Source organism: Dreissena polymorpha, chromosome 2, assembly GCF_020536995.1.
Source record: "Dreissena polymorpha isolate Duluth1 chromosome 2, UMN_Dpol_1.0, whole genome shotgun sequence".
NCBI lineage: Eukaryota > Metazoa > Mollusca > Bivalvia > Myida > Dreissenidae > Dreissena > Dreissena polymorpha.
Window position 1 is genome coordinate 99,418,543 of NC_068356.1, and position 22,074 is coordinate 99,440,616.

A 22,074-nucleotide genomic window follows, 5' to 3' on the forward strand; every position below is an offset into this window, starting at 1 on the left:
TGAATTAAGGGTCTTACAGTAAACTTGATTTATGGTTGAATGCAAATTGAAAATTGTTTTTCAATCCCCCCCACTGACTTATGCTAACTGCTTTGCTTTAAATTGGCAATATATATGTATTTCCACTTGGGTTAAATGTTTAGTTTGCCTTCCTCTGACTCTATTTATGAAAATAACCATTGTAATGTCAGTGCTTGTATACACCTCTGTAACAGTTCACTTGAAAATAATCATAAAGCCGAAACAAACCAATCCTGCCCGCTTGGTACTTTTTTTTTCCTTCTTTGTGACCCGCCGATCATCGGCCCTTTCCCCTCCGATTTTTTGTTCCCCTCAGCTGGTAAATTTTCCCCTAGATTTCATTTTCCCCTCAACAAAAAAAATTTTTTTTTTTTTTTTTTTTTTTAAACCTTTAGATATATAAGTTAACCTGATCCAGTGTAGAAAAAAGAAAAATAATGCATAATTAAATTTTCTGTTTCCTTGAATTTGTTTTAAAAACAGTAAAATATGCTTAATTGATTATTTAAGACTTTCCTTATTTTCCCCAAAATCCGGCGTTTCGTGTGATTTTTTCCCCCAAAATCTGGCGTTTCGCGCGAATTTTTTTCCCCTCAAAAAAGGCCAGGCCCTTTCCCCAAAATCAGATAAAAACCCCTGGTATAATCTCTTCTGATTGGTCCATCACAGATTGTGAGACAAATTTGAAGGTGTAAACATAGAACCATGCAGGACCTGTTACTGGCTTAAAATGTAGTTTCAAAGCAATGTTGGGACTTTTTAAAGTAGAAGTTTTAACAATATCCTGAAATACTTTGATTAACATTCTTAAACAATTAATTAGAATGTGGAAATCAACATTTTGTGTTAACAAGTCTTTTAAAGAGGAATTCAGTGAGTTATGAAGTGGCCCTTTTGGAAATGCTCTGAACTTTTAAACGGGTTTGTATAGTTTTTCTTTGCATTGTTTTCTTATAATGTTATGTTTAATTAAATGATATCATTAAACAGTTACAAAGATCTGTTTTGGTGGGTGATTAACATTTAAAATAAATGATGAAACCAATTATCTTTGCAGTAAGTTCAGATAAAAGACATACGTCAGTCAAAGGTATCTCTATCTTACAAAACCAACATAGTTGTAATAATCAATTGCCTAATCAGTGACCAAATGAAATGACAATGTAACCAATACTTAGATTGATTTATGAATAACTACTCTGCCACGAAATTTAAAGCCGTTTTTTCAATTACATATTTACGAAAGCTATGATTGGTATCATTTAAAAGGTGTTGCATTATTTAAGTTGTAATTTTAGTAGATCCCATATGATCACTTCATTCAGATTGGCTAAACAAAGTCATTTTAAAAAAGTAAATTGTATTTTTTTTTTGCTTTCAGCGATTTTCAAAAAAGATTGTGTAGCAACTTACCCCTGACAACGACTTCAGTAGTGCAGTCACAGAGTAATGGTGCTGTTATCACTTAAAAGGTGTGAAGCAAAAACTTAGTATAAGGTGGTTTGTAACTAAATCAACATTACAAATTCTCTTTTTATAAAACACCCTTTGAACTGACCTTCATATGAAAAAATGTCAAATTTATTTTATACTGTGAAAAGCAAAATATAAAGAAAAGCAAGTTGGTTAACCACATTGCGTTATTTAAGTTGTAATTTTAGTAGATCCCATATGATCATTTCACTCAGATTGACTAAACAAAATGATTTTAAAATAGTTAATTGTATTTTTTGCTTTCAGCAACTGTCAAAAAAGATTGTGTAGCAGTTACTTTCCCCTGACAACAACCTCACTAGTGCAGTCACAGAGTGATGGTACCTCACAAGGGTCTAGTTAAGGCAAAAGAAGAGCTCTAAAATGAATTTTCATCTCAATATAATAACTGTAATTTCTTGAAACATCAACTTACTTTATTTACTGTGTTTTTATGTCAAATAACTGTGATACAATAGTGTGTGTTGTATTTAGGGATTTATTTCTTAACAGGATGTCTAAGAGTAAATTATTGTATTGTATTGACTGTCAGTATAATTATGTTACTTTTCTTATATATTATATATATATATATATATATATATATATATATATATATATATATATATATATATATATATATATATATATATATATTACATGTCATAATATCATAAAATAAAACTGTTTAATATTTACAGTCTATATATATTACATTACATTTTGCTACATTTTTCTGTACAGAATTTTGTGTGTGCAGATTTTATTTTGCACAGAATTCCATTCTCACATTTTGGTTCTCCCCACATTTAATTCTGCCCAGATTTTTTTCTGCCCCGAAAAAAATCTGCTTAATTTAAATAATTGGAAAAATCTGTGCAGAATTCGTTCTTTGTTTATATTGAAAAAATCTATAAATAGAAATCTGGTTCAACTCATTTTAAATGGACACCATTTTCTGCACAGATTCTATACAGATTTTGTGTATTTTATTCTGCACATAATCTGGTTGCAGTCTGCCCAAACTTTTTCGTACAGGGATACTATATACTACATTTGTTGCTGAAATGTTGCCAATGTCTTGTAATCCATATGCTTGAACTTTGAAATGTTATTTCAAACGAACACAAATTAACAAATTAAAGCACAAGAAAAAAATGCACACAAGAAATGATTTTGAAAACCTTATATAACTTAATAGAATAATCCAAACAAATCCAGACCTTTCAAAAAAATCATTTCAATACACGTATATATGAAAATATCTTTACCACGAAGCAACGTTATCACGCTTTCGCGGTTATGACACGTGTATTGTTGATTGTCATCACCCGCCCGTGGAAATGTACGTGTCAATTATGTTGTTACCGGGGGTAATTAATCGGTCTTTTTTATAACGATAATCCCTTAATTATTGAGACATTAAACCTGGGAATCTTTAATTGTCTGTATGATCTTAAAGCCTTTGCTTCTTTCTATTAATATAAAGGAAATTATGGCATTAAACATATGTGCCGATAGCCAATGGTCCTTAATTATCACAAAATAAAAGATATCTCAAGATACCTGAATTAATTGTAATAACTCGAAGTTATTCTATAATTCTTAAAACTTATTTAATGTTTTTTACCACTTTTTTTGTCATTTCAATATGTGTACTCCAAACCAACCAACAAATTTCAAATTTCCCGAACGGAATTTTGGCACAAAAAAACCCTGAAAAACGTTCTTTCAACCCACATGATCCCTATTGTTGTGTCGCCTGCTACAAAGTACAAACTGCGACATATAGTGATCACTTCTCCATCGTGTGTCTGTCTGTCACAACTTTTGTCATTCAGAAAATGCCTGCAATAGGCGTGTATAAGGTCAGGTATCAGGCATAGCAACGCACCAAAATGCGCCATTTGATGCTAAAATTTGAAAAAATTTCTGGGGTATGCCGGACCCCCACCAACGGGAGGGAGATACCCTCTCCCATACCCACCCCATCCGCTGCCCCAATGTTAATGTGCTTCCGACGCCCCTGTTGCATACAGGTAATACAATGCAATAATGTATAATGATATAAAATAAGTAATAATAAGCTACCTGTGATTAAGCTCAACACATTTAGAGCAGCAGAGCTGACTGTGGTCCGGGCAGTACATTGTTAACTTTTCACCCTTGTGTATGACGCATGTTAAAAGAAAAGTCTCCATCTTCTTAGAAAGTGGCCACTCCATTATTTTATCCTTTCCATAAGGAGATTTTTTGAAAAACAACCAACCATGCTGTCTGTGGGAGTTTATACATCTTCTGCAGAAGTATTTAAGACATGTTTTACAGTAAAAATCTGCATCTATTTCTACAGACCGTTCTTTCTCGCAGATTGTACAACAATAATATTTAACCAAATCAAAATTTCTAGAAAATGCAGATGTCGCCATTTTGATAATTCACTTTCAATAAACAAGATTATACAATCTAAAATCAATTGAAATATTTATGTCCAAGTATATGTTTACAATAAATATCCCAGAAAACACACACAATTATTATTTAACACAGGCAAGTAATATGAAATTTTGAACTGAATTAAACAGCAACCAAGTTTACTGTCAAATGGCGCTTGTATGATAGGAGCAAACAGTGTAACTATGTATACTGTCACCTGACTATTGGGTACTGAGTGTATTGATTACTTTAAACTGCACAAAGAAGCTGTGTAGATAAAAACTTTATCCCAAAGTGTTTAACACACCAAATTTTTAATTGCTCTAATAAATGCCATGTTATGAACATAGAATTAAAATGACAATAAAGTAGGTTCTTACATAAACCAATTTTAGTATAATATATTTGATCATTTTCCTCAAACAGTATTTAAAACTGACAGTTAATATAATGATGTACATATATGGAAGGGAATATCGGCCAGTACATGCATGCTGTTAGTTGATATTCTTATTTTAACTACATATGGCATATGCTTTCTGATACATGGCAGTTGCATTTTTCCTAGTTATCCACATGCTTTTTGAAAATCTCCGCCGTCTGTCTGTCCGTCTGTCCCTCCTGGCCACCTGCTCCTCCTACACTATAGGCACTAGAACCTTGAAACTTACACACATGGTAGCTATGAGCATATGTGCGACCCTGCACTATTTGGAATTTTGATCTGACCCCTTGGTCAAAAGTTATGGGGGTTGGGGTGGGACCGGGTCAGAGATTTTCATTCATTTTTGTTAGGTTATTTTACATTAACTTCTTCATTTCTACACCGATTTACTTCAAATTGATACTGAACCTCTCTTATGACAATAGGGTCAATCTCAATAATGCATGGCCCCCATTACCAGCCCTGGAGCGCTCCACCCACATAGACCTGACCCACCCAAAATTGCCTTTTACTATAACTTCTTCATTTCTACACCGATTCGCTTCAAATTGATACTGAACCTCTCTATGACAATACGGTCAATCTCAACTATGCATGGCCCCATTACCAACCCTGCGGCGCTCCGCCAACATAGACCACACCCACCCAAAATTGCCTTTTACTATAACTTCTTCTTTTCTACGCCGATTTTCTTCAAATTGATACTGAACCTCTCTTATGACAATACTGTCAATCTCAACTATGCATGGCCCCATTATCCACCCTGGGGCACCCCGCCTACTTAGACCACACCCACCCAAAATTGCCTTTTACTAAAATTTCTACATTTCTACACCGACTCACTTCAAATTGATACTGAACCTCTCTTATGACAATACGGTAAATCTCAACTATACATGGCCCCATTACCAACCATGGGGCGCACCGCCCACATAGACTACACCCACCCAAAATTGCCTTTTACTATAACTTCTTCATTTCTACACTGATTCACTTCAAATTGATACTGAAGTTCTCTTATGACAATACGTCCATCTCAACTATGCATGGCCCATTACCAACCCTGGGGCACCCCTCCCACCTAGGCCACACCCACCCAAAATTGCCTTTTACTAAAACTTCTTCATTTCTACACTGATTCACTTCTAATTGATACTGAACCTCTCTTATGACAATACGGTCAATCTCAACTATGCATGGCCCCATTATCCATCCTGGGGCACCCCGCCCACTTAGACCACAACCACCCATAATTGCTTTTTGCTATAACTTCTTCATTTCTACACAACTTATTGACAACTGAAGTTAAACTTTCGAAATTTGTATTAATGCTATTTCTAAAGATGTTCTTTGTTCTTTGTTTTACTATGTGCATTTGGCTATGCTGCTACTGAATTGAACTAGCTGTTAACATCTTTGTGGATCTATAGTACTTCTTAAGTCGATTGCTATTGCGTCTCTGATTCAGAATTAGTCTTCTTTTCTGCATACACAGTCATTATATAATATTTCACGTTACAAAAAAAGGAACCAGTATTAAAACCCTAAAATTCCAGCACAAATTACTATTGATGGGTGATCACTCTTAACATCAAAATCAAACCTCCGATATCAACCGTGATACAGCGACTATATCCGAAATCCTCCGGAATGCGGTGAGCTAGTAAAAAACGTCCCCGTCTACATAGTGTCTATTGTTTTGACCAAAGTGATTTAAATCCCACTCTCAACACCTTGTTCTTGTCAAATTGATTTGATACTTTTGATAATTGTACTTAGGTACACTTATGTAATTAATATTATATGGCTATTGTATATCTTTGTTTTGAGCAATTATCGATGTTAAGATAATGGGTAACTCGTCTTCTCTAAAATTTGCATTAGCAAAGGAAAAGACAGTTACACATTCAGCCTCGTTATGAAATCCTATATAGCAGAATTACTAATAAATCATTATTATTTGAACTTGATTTTAAATAGGACATCAAAATCCATTGAAGCTATAGCTTGTGAACTGATATTATTATCTGATAAAGAGTATTCCATTTCATAAACAGTTATTCAGGTGGTATATCAAAATGCTGAACCTACATTTTTTTGACATATCGTGATTTTTGCACTGTGTAGGGCAGGAAATCAGTGCGCACATGCCCAGAAAACGGTGAACCACCTAACCAATCAAAACACGCCAAACTGGCCATATGATAAAATGCTGAACTGTGATTGTGGAAATAAAATTATGAAAACATTCAAAGCTGATACTAAAAAATGGGAAGCTGAATATTATTGTAAAATGCAAAGCCGAATAATTTTTAACTGCTGCTTTTTGAATATAGTTATGAAAATGAAAAAATAGCCCTCCTGGAAAGTTGTGTTTTTGTAAGTTCGGCATTTGAAATGGGGACCTGATTGATATGCAAATGTGAAGTTTACAGTACATATCAAACTAAAAATAGTATAAATTACTTTTAAATAAGCAAATTTACTTTCATACATTTTATAATTCAGTTTGTACAGCAAATTATACATTAAAAAAACGTTACCGTTAGACAACAACTAATATTATGATATATTATGTTCAAGATGTTTACCATCAGTGTTCTAGTTTTTCATACAAATTTTATCCCCCACCAATGGCAGAGGGATATAGTTTTGACGTTGTCAGTCTGTCAGTCCCTCCATCCGTGTGTCACAAACCTTTTAGTTATAGCCGTGGATATCAATTCAACGAATTCACTTGTTATCCCTCGCAAAAGGCAGAAGGATATAATTTAGGCACTGTTTGTCCATCCATCAGTCCGTCCGTCTGCTGTCAGCCCATTTGTCAGCCGGTCAAACACTTTTTAGTTATGGTGGAGGATATCAAATCAACAAATTTGCTTGTTTCAAATTGCTCTCAGTGTATCAAATACCTATCGCAATACCGGTTAACATTATTAAAATATATTACAATATGGATTTGCTGAATTTTTTTGCCCGTTCAAATTATAAATCAGTAAATTTTAAAAACACGAACTACGTTTGTGAAACACAATGCCTTCTACTGCACTTTGAAACTGCGCAGCAGCTAGATCTATTATAGAGAAAAGTTTCAAGTCCAAGTCATGTTACTTCCTCAAAAATCTATGTTCAAGAACGAAACTCAAAGTTGATCTGTAAGTCAATTATGGGTTTTCCTGCTATGTAAAATAGGCCGTAAAACAGACCCGATCCCAAAGCAAACGGACCCAATCCAAACCCGATATTTAAAAAAAAATCCCAATTCCCCACTCCCCCCCTTAGACACTTAGAAATATGTGTCTTATGATTATTAGACTCTATATCTCAATTTAATTTTTTAAACATCCTACATGATATATAAATAAAATCTATAAAATGTTGTCCCACAATGGCCCGGGAAATAAATGTTGTGTCAATATTTGATGATGAAAAAATCCCGAAATGGTCATTTTTGTTGATACAAAAATCCCCAAATTTGCCACTTTTCTCGATAAAAACAAAACTCTATTTAACCAGATTTCTTTTGCAAAAACGGCTAGAAAACTCCATGGTAAGTAAATAGGTAGACTAGTACACCAAAACTTAGGTCAATGTCTGAAATAGTTTAAAACCGATTCCAGACAGACAGACTGACAGACAGACTGACTGACGGTGAACAGTGAGACTGCCATATGCCACTCTATTGGGGGCATCATACACACAATTGACCATTCGCCAGCTGTCAATCAAACTCAAGCAATACTCAATCAGATTTCGTTTATTGCGGCCACAGTGTACAACAAACAAAGACTGTCGGAGTAATGGATAAAGCGTTTTATGAAAACACAACTCAGTGGGCGGTGCAATCGCGTATTTGGCGACTGGTCAATTATTTTTCATTTGAAATTTATTTTCATTTTAGTAACCTTTTAATAGGTATAATATATCTTATATTGAGCTTGCATGGCCATTTATCTGAACGGAATTCGCTGGGGAGAGATATAATGTTTAAAATATCAAGGCGTAACGGCTCTCAACAAGTACGTTTCTTTAATTCTCAATGACAGGATCAAAAAAGCACCGATGCTTTGTATGAAAGACCTATTGAAGAACTATACATGCACTTAAACACTAATGGCTGCTTTTTGTATGATATAATATCTTTTTAAATTTCAATTTAAAGTTGCAAAGTCATTTGAAAGTGACATAAATTCAATTAATTTGAAAAGCAACTTAGTAAAACAATAGTTAATTAGTTACACTAATTACGATAACAATTAAGGACCAATAATGGATTAATAGTTCATGTTATCAATATAATTTTAAAAACTAATCATTATCGGTCACATACTTCTTATTTAAAATACTCAAACATATTGAAAATCCACAGATTATAACAAACAAGATGGTCTGAAAAGCCCAAATTCGCTCACCTCAGATACAAAGAAACTGACATGTTCTGTCCAGCCCAATTTCATGAAGAGTGAACTATTAATGTAACTTTAATAGTGCTAACAAGATTTTAATATAGCCATATAAGGATAAATTGCAAGCCCCCCTTGTGACCATGTTTTTCAACAGACCAGAACCATTTTCAAACTCATCCAAGATATCATTAAAACAAATCTGACCAAGTTTCATGAAGATTGGACAATAAATGTGACTTTCAGAGTGTAAACAAGTTTTTACCAAAACCATAATTATAAGGAAAAATGTGCTGCCCACTGGCAGCCATGTTTTTTAACAAACCGGAACCATTTTGGAACTTGACCAAGATATAATTGCGAAAAAAATTCTGACAAAGTTTCATGAAGATCAGACAATAAATGTGGCCTTTACAGTGTTAACAAGGTTTTACGAAAGAAATATATAGCCACATTAGAAAAAATGCCAACCAAAACCATCTTTCTAACTCATCCAGGATATCAAATATTCTGATAAGTTTCATGAAGATTGGACAATAAATGTGACGTTTGGAGTGTTAACAAGTTTTTACTACAGCCATACATGTATTATGAAAAATGCCCCAACCCTGGTGGCCATATTTTTCAACCAACCAGAACCATTTTCGAACTCGTCCAAGATATGATTGGGACTATTCTTCTGACCAAGATTCATAAAGATAGGACAATTAATGTGGCCTCCAGAGTGTTACCAAGCTTTTAATAAAGCCATTTAAGGTAAAATGCCCAGCCCAATGGCTGCCATGTTTTTCAACCAACCAGAAACATTATCGAATTTGCCCAAGTTATCATTAGGACAAATCTTCTTACCAAATTTCATGGAGATCGGACAATAAATGTAACCTCTAGAGTGTAAACAAGGCAAATATTTACGCCGCACGACGCCAAACACACGACAGACAAGGCGATCACAAGGTGAGCTTGTGCTCAGGTGAGCTAAACATGTACTTGAGAACCTCATTATTATCAAAGATGGACCATGTTTGACCAACTGGCCACAATTTTATAAGCAGAGTCAGTACATTTTCTAAAAAAAAAATTTTACCAAGGGACTAATATAGTAATTATACAAAAACAGACTGGGAAAGAGCAAATAGCCAGAAGAATTATATTCCAATGTTTTATAGACAGGTTTTTTCAGACCACTTCCCAGATGGTATCATGCCAAACTTTGTCGACCTAAAGAATCTTCAAAATGAGAATTTACCTCAACAAAGAGTTTTACTACAGCATGAACAAATCAGCGTTAATTTCTACAACCCCATCCAGAACTTTAAAACATTGTTTGTCTTAGATCAGGATGAATTATAACACAAATTGGGACATACAATTATGATTTCAACAAATAAGCATCTTGGTTGGAACACAGTTTGAATGAAAAATAACGAAATCATAACGATATATGTATTTGATAGTGACATATTCTTTTCAGAGAAGTTAACATTTCGTTATAATTTGATTATTATTTTTTCAAAATGATGTTTCACTAATTAATATCATTAATTCACACGCCACCTGTGATTTGGAATGAGTATATACCAATGTGCAAGTACCGGTAACTTTTTTGGTCATATTTTCATTCACTTTCGAGATACACTTTAACCGTCAACAATGATGAAATAAGTTAAGGAGTGAAATAAAGTGTTGTAAAATATATATTTTATATTGTACTTAAATTAAGCAATTTCCAACAGCCTTGCTGTTTAGCTAGCTGCTTATATGCGACGCAGCTAGAGTTTCTGGTTACCACTTAGAAGACCGTGGTTCAATCCCCGGTTGGAGCTCAGGAATTTTCACTTTACTATTATTAACTTTCTACATTTGAATCACAATAATGGAGTTTATTTTGCAACAAGATGAACATCAAAGTTATTTTTTAATGTTTTTGAAATTTTGTTTTCTCTTTAGAACATTACATACATACGAGCATTGCATATAGTAATATGTATTTTATATATTAGTTTGGTATTTTATATACAGAGTATTTCATGTGCAGCTTCTTGATGGGTTCATAAATATAATTGTCTACTAACATTATTGTAAAAATCTAATTTTTATTTCAACAATTGTACAAGAAACTACCTTTTTACATACAAATTAAATTAAGTTTGAACATAAGTATGTATAGTATTTCTAAATAAAATGTTGATGTAAGAAAAGAAATTAGAACATGCTAAATTAAATTATCTAATATGTTATGATTTGTTATATAATTATGGGAGACATAAGTAAATATTTAAACAAACTGACGAGACCCGTAATTGTTCATCTGCTTTAATTGTATTGTGTATACCGGTATGTCAAATCTGTGTTTAATACTATTTACAAATCTATACTGTGTAGGTCTTTTAAATTTCCTCTGACAATAAAATATATACCGTCAATCTCTAGCCACAATGTGTTTATATCATTAATGTTTATTTCCCCCAGTCAATATATATTGTGTTTGCCCTGTCAGTTTGTTTGTTTGTTGAGTCAAACTTTAACATTTGCCATAACTTTTGCAATATTGAAGAAAGCAACTTGATATTTGATATGTATGTGTATCTCATAGAGCTGCACATTTTGAGTGGTGAAAGGTCAAGAGAAACCTTCAAGGTCAAAGGTCTAATATAGGGGGGGGGGGACATAGTGTTATACCAACACATCTTGTTGGATTTGTAATACCAAGTCTTATTTCCTTACATGAATAGGTACTGAATAGTATGCTTCGTCTACTGCTATAATCAATCTCAACAAAAAATTAACATTCTGTAAAAATAACACTATAAAGAAGCATATAATTTCCCCATTAACAATACTGTTTTCAAGTCTTATTATACAATACATTACATTATTTAAGGCTGATGGCCATGGTGCTAAATATTTTTCCAAAAATAACTTTTTCAATTTTGAACAAATCTTTATGTTTGGGGTGCAAAGATAATGTTGGTTTATTAAAGGATTGTTATGAATACAAGCAATATAGGATTTATTAAACAAGCTGACTCTTTAACTAATTTCCAAACAATAACTGGATTTTACGACGTTTTTGAAGACAGTTCTAAAAAATACCGGATTAAGAGATATTGCTCTTTTACCACGATTAATTTCCTACCATGTGAAATCTATTTCTTATTTGAATATTTTAGTCATATAGGATCTGGCACGAGTTGTCATATCATACCAGATTTTATTAAACGAGTTCAGGAATTTTATTAGTAAGCGAGCCTTTGGCGAGCTTACTAACGAATTTCCTGGACGAGTTTAATAAAATATGGTATGATATGACAACAAGTGTCAGATCTGTTTTATCACATGCTTTTAAATGAGCAAATTAAATAAATATTTACGCAAACATAATGATTAATCTCAAATATTGTTTACATTTCCTGACGTCATTTGGAATGCCTCAGCTTTTACAAAGCAAAATAACAAACGGCGATTGGTCAATAAACGAAAACTAAGCCAATGAAAACGCTTAAAAATGTTGTATTACACATGTGTAATAAAAAAAAAAATGTAATGGTTGTAGTGCTGCAACAATACGCCAAAAACCATATGGCAATATATTGTCAGTTCAAAAACCCGTATTGCAATATATCGCAATATATTGCTAACTTGTACCAAAATTATAACTTGCCAATTACCCAATAATCCCATAAATTCCAATTTTAAAGCAAATTCTGGTAAATATTTACTATAAATGTGCTCAAGAATAATAAGAAACACAAACATTTGCAAATTTTCTTAAGTATCAAATACATTTTTGCAATTGTTACTATTTAAAGATGTGATGAAATAACGTCCAACCGGGGCGTTTTTCCCGCTGAACACGCGTAATTCAGCTGACGTGATGTTCCCGTTTTTATACAACACAAAATACACCCATACTTTCAATGCGACGTTCTACATGTCTGTATAATTTTCGCGCGCCTTTTATTGAGACAAAGGATAAAGCACTTTTTATTTGACGCTATAATTTTTTATTGTCGCGTTAGCATTCAAATTTGGAAGCGTGTTTCCGAAATTCGGATTACAAATAATGCTCAAATCAGAATCGAACGAAACATTTACAGCTGTGCGCAATTAATTCAACGATAATCTGTTCAAAAGCATCGAATGAATGCTCCCATGTAACAATGCTACTCCGTATAATACACTTTTTAGAATGCTTTTTTTACATAAAAAATAATTTACACTGCTTTGTTTTGTTTACCTTTTTATCATTATTTCGGATGGCTTTTCTGGACGAAATGTGAATGAATTTTTGTAAAATTTTCGTACCGGTATGATGAAAATCATATCGCAATACAATATGCGGATTGCGTATTGCGATATATACCGATATACCGGTATATTGTTGCAGCCCTAAATGGTTGTATTACATTGGAAACAGGGTATAGCATGTGGTAAAATAGTTTAAGAACATTATCTAGACACCTGCTCCTTGTGTTGTGCAGACATCATTTGAACCATATTACTGAATTAAAAAGTAAATCATAAAAGACAATGACTTCTTTTGTTACAATGTTTACAATACTTACAAAAGCTCATATAGACTTGCAATAAATGAAACTTCCCCCAGATTTGCAGTTTAAATTTAAAATGTAATATTTCTTCAAATAAAACTACAATACAACAAGGGACAAAATTGTCGCAAAACCAGGTTTTTAATGTGAAAAAAAGTATGATAAAGGGAGACAACTCAAACTGAACTGATTGTTTATAATTAATCCCATATATTTCAAAATAAATCTATTTTTAGTCGTGGCGACCTTGACCTTGGAGATATTGACGTAATTCTTTCGTGCGACACACCGTTCCATGATGGTGAACAAATGTGCCAAATGATTTTACATCTCACAATAAATGACATAGTTATGGCCCGGACAAGCCCATTAATGGCCAATTATGACCTTTGAACTCAAAGTGTGACCCTGACCTTGGAGATGTAATTCTTTCGCACGACACACCGTCTAATGATGGTGAACAAATGTTCCAAATGATTTTAAAATCTCAAAATGATCGACAAAGTTATGGCCCGGACAAGCTTGTTCCGCCCGCCCGCCAGCCCGCCGACATTCGTCAATCTAATAACCAGTTTTTTCCTTCGAAAAACCTCGTTAACAACGATTATCTATTTATAGTTACACAGTATGTATGAAGATTGGAGTACAATAATTCGGAAAACCTGGTTAACAACGATTATCTATTTAAAGTTACACTGTATGTATGAAGATTGGAGAACAATAATTAAAGAGACACTTATTCTTTATATTCATAAAAAAAAAGGCAAGCAATTTGAGTTCACTGATTAAATCATTAACAGTGAAAGGTCTTAAATATTAACGGACTGAACACAATCATAACATTTAAGCAAGCAGATGAATAATGCACTTGCTAAAAAGATCAACTCTTTTTTTAGGGAACAAAATCTTAATGATCTAGAATAAGTGCTGTATCCCATGAAGATTTTGGTCAAATAACTTGGTCAGTGGACAATTTCCACTGGACATTGAAAATAAACAAAAGAACACTGAACTATGACCAATCACAACACTTTTACACAGTAATCGAAATAAAATATTTAAACCAGTAAACAGTTCAAAACAGCACAATTTATTAATCGAACAATCAAGAAATTTTCACTAAACTGGTATGAAAATTGCTGTTAAAACTAATATTTCAAGAAACTGATAGTTAAGAGTGACAGTGACAGAAGAATATCCATCAATATTTAAACTAGACACACTGGTTATGAATCAATGAAATACTTTACAGTTCTTCTCAATGGACAGCAGGGAGGGCCTCTTCAGGAGTCAGGACATCAGTGAGCATTTCATGAATTTGGAACCAAAAATAATCTCTCGTGTGTTAACCGTGTAAAATTTTGACAACGGACAATGCATGTTTAACAATGGGCAAAATGTCATCACAAAAGCTAACAGTCAACACATTGTGTTAGTGTTAGCTAAGAAGAACATATTAAGCTAGGTGCATATGTGTATGAATTAACAGAGCACTGTGAACAGGGTTTTTATTCAACATATTAGTAAATAGGCTGTTTCACTATAATAATACAATCAAAAGTGTACACATTTAATCTTCTGAAAAGAAACTTGTTGACTAAACAGGGGTTTTTATTTGATAAAAGCAAAATACTTTGTCAAGTGCATACTCACAAAGACGGTATTGTTCTAGTCTATATATGTTTCCGACATCACTTAGTTAGGATTGAACACTTCTCACTATCAACAGACCAGCTGTCAATAATCTTCCTTGTTAAGAAGAACACTAATGGTTTTGAAGCAGCGGTTAAAGTGTGCTGACATGACTAAGTATTAAAATCTTCCTGCTGCAGTACGTAGATGGTGTATATGTAGAGGATGAATATTAAATTCTTACAATTGTAATGTTATCATAGCAAATTCAACTAAAAGCTTCTATATATTTTACAATTTCGGTGTTTTAAACTTCAAATTTGCATTGATAAGTCAATGTTAACTTCATAATGTAGTAGCCCTGTCTTATGCAAAGTTACTATTGATGAAAATATTAAAATAAGTACATGTAATTTCCATGTCAGTCAGCAAATTAGAATTTTATCAAATAATATATTACGTTAAAAGGTACTACATGTTGTGTATAGATGATTGCTGCCGAATGTAGTTTAACCCTTTACCACTTAGATACGCATTCAAATTGACTCATTTGAAGTCCATTTGAAAGTTAAATGAAATACAATACATTTCTTACTAGTTTTAAGTTTTAAAGGATTCATTTCCAACCATGAGCCACTGATAATCAGCAAACTGCATAAAACCTGAAGAGCATGCGAGTTACTTGCAGGCTGTTCAGGTTGTATGATGGTTGCAAAAGCCATTTCCACTTTGCTTCTTATTTGGGAAAGGGTTAGCAACACCAAGAACATTACAAAAACATAACCTAGCGGAAATATAATTACAGAACAAGTTCATTTTTCTGGTATTATACATGATAGAAAAATGCTGTAGTATACTATCAATAACATAATGATTTCAGCACATTTTAAATATATTGCGTCAATAAATGGTATATAAAACTTTGTCCACTGGGATCTCTTTTATTTCAAGTGGCATGATATTAAGACACTTGATTGAGGTTTAAAAAATATATTATCTAGATCTCTGATGTACGTTTCCATAGATGTGACATTTACTCCTCTTTTGTTTTAAATGCAATCCTTTTTTTTCTATCGCGTTCCTACCACATAATCAGGGCTTGCGCTGTTGTTCGCCACTTGAGCCATTTGCGAAAATATTGAGAATTTGGCTCAAGAAAAATCCGATTTGCGAAAATGCTAAAATCTCGTAAAATTTCATTGAAAACAGCCGCCATTTTAACCCGAAACTGGTTTTCTATAATTTTCTCTTTGTTTCACTGAAAAAATTCGCAATTTGAACAGTGAACGAAAACCGGTCTGCACATGTATCGAGACATTGTTTGACCATATTGTTATTGAAGTGCGCATGGTAGCTGGCCAATCAAAACTAAGCTCGCTTTCACATGAAATGACGTTGTTGAATGAAACGTAAAAATGGGTGGAGCTTTGAATACACAGTTAATATTGTCGTCTGCAAACAAAATAGCGGCCGGTCGCAAATGTCGCATTATAAGATTAAAAATGAAAATAAGCGTGACAATAAATTAATTATTTCCAAGCTGACTATCGATCTAAATTAAAGAGTGATAATTACATAATTAGTTCTATGTCGTTGATGTTACAACTTTCTGCCGATTTTCGATTGAAATGAAGTATCGAGTTTGTAACACTTCGGAAGAGTAATTCATCTAGTTGACTATAAAAATGGAAGTAACCACTTTGTCTGTACAGTCGCTAACATGGCTTCTTTAACATTAAAGCGTCCTTTGGACGAAAAAGAGTCTGAGCAACCAAACAAAAAAAAACAATCCCACAAAACTAGAGCATTCCAAGAGTCTTAGAAAGTTGATAACAATTGGCTACGCTTTGACAATGAATCAAAATTAATGTACTGTGACTTATGTATTAAGGTGCAGAATTCCAACACTTTCACTGTAGGTTTCAATATCTTGAAAAAAGACTCGGTGACGAAACATGCAAAGTCTAAAGGTAAGAATTTTGAAGATGATACAAATTTAAATGTGAAATTACTTTGAAATGCTAAAGTCTATTATTAATATCTGCAGATATACTTTGTATTTATTATTTATTTTTTATTTTCAGATCACACTCATGCCGTTGATGCCAGCAAGCAGTCGGTGTTCATGAAGTCCGCCTGTGACATGGCCATAACAAAAAGTGAGGCAGCGGTAACTGCAGCTCTAAAGAATGTATACTTTGCTGCTAAGCAGAATCTTGCTAGTTCTGTGATTCCTTCCCTAAATGCTCATTGCATAAATCAAGGTGTCTCACAACTATGTGATCTAAGGGTTGACGGCCATACCACCTATGAGCACCACCAATCAATTAGCGAGTTCCAAGAATGTATAGCTGAGTCTTTGCATTTAGAATTGTTGGACATATTGAAACACTCTCCAAAATTCAGTCTTATGTTAGATGAGTCAACAGATGTTTCTGTATCACAAAATTTGATATGTTACGTTAAAATTCTGGACAGTGATTGTTTTGGAAAAGTCTATCCTGTGACACACTTTTTAGGCATATCAGATTTATGTAGTGCTAATGCTGAGTCAATTTTTGATAAGGTGTGTGACATTCTGTTGAGCAAAGGGATAGACATTGCCAACTTATGTGGTGTCAGTACTGATGGGGCATCGGTCATGGTCGGACACAAGTCGGGGGTAGTCACAAGGTTAAAAGAACGTGTCCCTGGCATCCTTGCTACACACTGCATTGCCCATAGGCTAGCCTTGAGCTGTTGCAGCAGTGCAGATTCCATTCCCTATTTGGTCAAATTTCAGGAGACATTAAATTCAATCTACAAGTACTTTAGAAACTCCCCCAAGAACATGTCAAAGCTCTCTGCTATCCAGTCTATTTTAGAAGGTCAAACTCTAAGGTTCAAAGAGGTCTTCCACACACGTTGGTTAAGTTTTGAGGGTGTTGTTGATGCCCTGGTCACAAACTACCCAAGCCTGGTTTCTCTGTTTCTCGAAGATAAATCTGGTAAAGCCCTGAGCCTGTACAAACCCATCGCAACATACAAATTTCTGTACACTGCTCACTTTATGTGTGATGTGCTCAAACCCATAGCCATTTTGTCAAAAATGTACCAGAAGAAAGACTTGTGCTATTCTGAGGTTACTACCCTTTTGACAGCCACTATTCAGACTCTTGAGCACCTGTCAGAGACTAGGTCAGGTCCCATGATGACAAAATTTCTGAAGGTCACCCCCCAAACACCATAGTTTGATAAAGATGGCTTGTGCACGTTTGATTATGAAGGTCATACCATCACAGACAGTGTCAAACAAAGAACTGAAGCTGAGTCTGTGTGCACACAGTTCCTTAACAACATGGTCAAAAGTCTCAACAGCAGGTTTTCTGACAACAGTGATGGGTCTGTCCTTACTGCCATGAGCAATCTATTTGACCCCAGTATTTCAGTCACTCAAATACTGTCAGACATTGACACTGTCTCTGACTACTTAGGGACTGTAGGTATTGAAGGCTCACAGTCTGAACTGCTCTGCTTTGCCAATTTTGCAAGAGCCAGCCATAACTCTGGTAACAAGTCAGTGACTGATATACACTCTGCAGCAAATTTGGCAATTAAAAATGTGAATTCCTATCCAGCATCAGCAGAAGCTGCCAAAAGATTGCTAGTGTCCCCAGTGTCTACAGTAGATTGTGAACGGGGGTTCAGTAGACAGAATGTTATTAAAACAGATTTAAGAAATTGTTTGAGTGTTAAAAATTTGGAAAATCTGTTGAAAATCTCTATTGAGGGAAAAGATTGTAAAGATGTAGACTTTAAAGGGATCTACAAACTGTGGGCTGGAAAAAAGCAGCGCAGAATACTAATGAAATAGAATTGTACTGAGATATGCTATGACTTGTGTTCACTGTATATGTATTGATGTGTTTGCAATGTATTTTGAGATTGAAATATGTGCTGATATTTTACATGCCATTCAACTATTTTGTCAAAAAATTTGCTGATTAAAAATTGCACTATTACTTTGTTAATTTTGATTGAATGTACATCTATTAAATGATGTATGTTTTTTTTTGACAAGTACAATAATCATTATTGACTATAATATTGAAAACTGAATGTTATATTATTATATGTGAAATGTGCTTGCTGTCATTAAAAGAAATATAAAAAAATCAATAGTATATATTATTATTTGATGACCAGTTTTCGCGTGTCGACACACGAAAACTGGGTGGCTCAAAGAAATTTTGGGCCAGCGCTAGCCCTGATAATAACTCAATGGAACGAGTAGGCTATGTTGTGGAAATGACTAACTAAGTCAAGAGAAAGCGGGAAAAAAGAGGGATGCAAAACTAAATGATGAGTGATGCAATGAAAAAAGAGCAGTGCATTAAATAAAGGAGGATTGCATTAAACAATATACTGCACTCCTCTTTTATTTAGTTTTGCACTCCTCTGTTTTCTATCTCAATTTTTTCCCTGTACTAAGTAAGCCATTCTCGCATAGCTAACTCGTAACATTCCCACGAAAAATAAGTCGATCCCTTCAGTTGGTTAGCTGACAGGCAAATAACCACATTTGCTAAAACTATTTTTAGAGGACCAAAATACAAGATGAAATGAATATATTAAAGCAAAGAATATTTAACAATCATTTTGTTATACAAATTATGTCAACCTCTGTTTGTGACCAGCTTATACAACTGCATTCAAATTTAAACCACTGTTGTAGAGAATCACTATGCATTTACAACATTATAAATAAATTTGCGAAACCTAAGTGACAAGCCGGTTCAGAGTATAACAAGTTATAAGTAGTTTTGGTCTAAGTGTTTAAAAGGATGTGGTCCATGGAGTGCGAAATGTAATCTAGACTTCAGGATCATAACTAACATTAAGGATGTTAGTCAACATAAAAAATAATAAACCTATTGGCTTTGCATGTTGGGGGCACTGACGGTGCATAGTATGTTAATATTTATAAAATCTACATAAACCATGTGACCCTTAACCATTCAGACCAAGTTTCATTTGACTATAACAAAATATAGCATTTATAGTGTCTATAAGTTTTTCTAAGCATTTAAATGGTAACCTAAGGTTTTTAATACACTTAACTTAGAATTGACGGTTTTTATGATATTGCGATGATACAAATTCAGACCAATGAATCATAAGGGTAGCTTCTACAGTTTCAACAATTTTTGCGTAACCTTTAACCTGTTGACCAGTTTTTTTTTAAATCCATTGACCTAAATTTTACCGAGACCTAAATATTTTTCAGATAAACAGTTTTATTTCTATAGTGAAATTATGTGCATGCATTCGCTTGGAATATGTTTTTATTTGCCTTATCTTAATGTCGGAGTTTGCTTTACTAGATCTGTACTGTAACTGTGATCTACTTTTAGTGATTTTTCTCACCCAATTGGGAACGGGTCCGGTACACATGCCCTTGGGAATTTTTCGCGTTGTGAAATCATCAGATTGGGAAAAAATGAGTCGCAAAATCTTCCAATTGGGAAAATCAAGTTCTGAATTGTACCAATTGAAGAATGGTATTTTAATGACACCATCCTCAACTGGTCCCACTGTTTCCAGTGTTTCATGAGCACCATTGCTCGGTGCATAGACTTTGTCATTAACAGTCTCAAGTATCATAGGACTTGTACCAATAGCTTCATCATGTTCGTCGTCAATCTGCATTTGGCTACTGTCATCTTTGACATTTTTTGTTGCAGTTTGGGTGTGGTGTTGTCATGAAAACACATATTTATGCAAAATCAAAATACTTGTAGAAATTGTAAAATTATGTTTCTATGCATAGATATAGTACACAATTATCATATTTTCTTAGGCTGGGCACATTGCGTTCAAAAAATAAAATCATTGGCGTCGCTCTGGAGAGCGGCGACTAGTATGTAATCAGTGTTTTTTTATGGCAATTTCGGGGCCGATATTCAGCCCCATTCCCCTCAAAATAGAGTATATATATTTTTCCCCCATTTTGTTGAAAAAATCCCCTCCAAAAGTTAAAAAAAATATTATTATTTTTTAAATTACTGTCTTATGATAAATATACAGGGCTCAACATTTATGGTTGTCCTATTGCCCCTGGCAAGTAAAAGTTGGGTCTGGGCAAGTTATTTTATAATCTAGTTGTCCGCCCGGAAAAGTGCAAAAAAGAACAAAGAGCATTTAATTTAGACTTTAATTGCTGTAATCATTTTGTTAAATGTTCAAAAATTAAAAAGGTTTTGTGGTGTACATGTACTATGTAACACTCTGCAGCACAACAGACAAACGCAAACTGTATTTTACGCTGTTTATTCTTCCGCATTTAAACCAGATGCTTTACATGAGGTCGTGTTATCAATTTATATCTACACAGCGAGCAAATCGAGAGATATTGAAAAATTGAATAGTAGTTGGATTTAAATTAATCAGGCATGCAAAATTCAAAATGTCATTACATAATTTTTACGGAACATTATTGACAAATGAATTATCTACACAGGTATGTAAATATTATTGCAATCTGTTTATATTAAGTGTCTTATATCAGGGCTTGAATGTTGCCCACACAATCCTTGCGCAACAATATAGACAAAGAAGGAAAAATTCCCACCATTTATCGCATGGTTCAGCCGTTGGACGCTCCAAATATTACCAATATAACAAGGGCTGTTTGTAAAACATGCATGCCCCCCATATGGGTTCTCAGTTGTAGTGACAGCCATTTTTGTTAAATATGTTTTTTGTCACTGTAACCTTGACCTTTTACCTAGTGACCTGAAAATCAATAGGGGTCATCTGCGAGTCATGATCAATGTACCTATGAAGTTTCATGATACTAGCAATAAGCGTTCGTGAGTAATCATACGGAAACCATTTTACTATTTCGGGTCACCGTGACCTTGACCTTTGACCGAGTGAGCTCGAAATCAATAGGGGTCATCTGCAAGTCATGATCAATCTACCTATGAAGTTTCATGATCCTAGGCATAAGCATTCTTGAGTTATCATCCAGAAACCATTTTACTATTTCGGGTCACCGTGACCTTGACCTTTGACCTGAAAATCAATAAGGGTCATCTGCCAGTCATGATCAATGTACCTATTAAGTTTCATG

The 22,074-nt window shown here is 34.0% G+C and overlaps 1 protein-coding gene across 5 annotated transcripts in view; it reads right to left on the reverse strand.

Moving 5' to 3' along the window:
• Positions 1 to 22,074, reverse strand: part of LOC127868247 (uncharacterized) — a 235,629-nt gene that overhangs the window by 35,186 nt on the left and 178,369 nt on the right. For 3 of the 5 annotated variants that reach the window (XM_052409876.1, XM_052409877.1, XM_052409875.1), the window contains exon 1: positions 3,586 to 4,076. The exons of the other annotated variants lie outside the window; for them this stretch is intronic. In XM_052409876.1, the coding sequence (XP_052265836.1) occupies positions 3,586 to 3,923 (338 nt within the window). In that variant the 5' untranslated portion in view covers positions 3,924 to 4,076. Of the gene's footprint in view, positions 1 to 3,585; positions 4,077 to 22,074 lie in introns of those variants that run through there. 5 annotated transcript variants of the gene reach the window in all.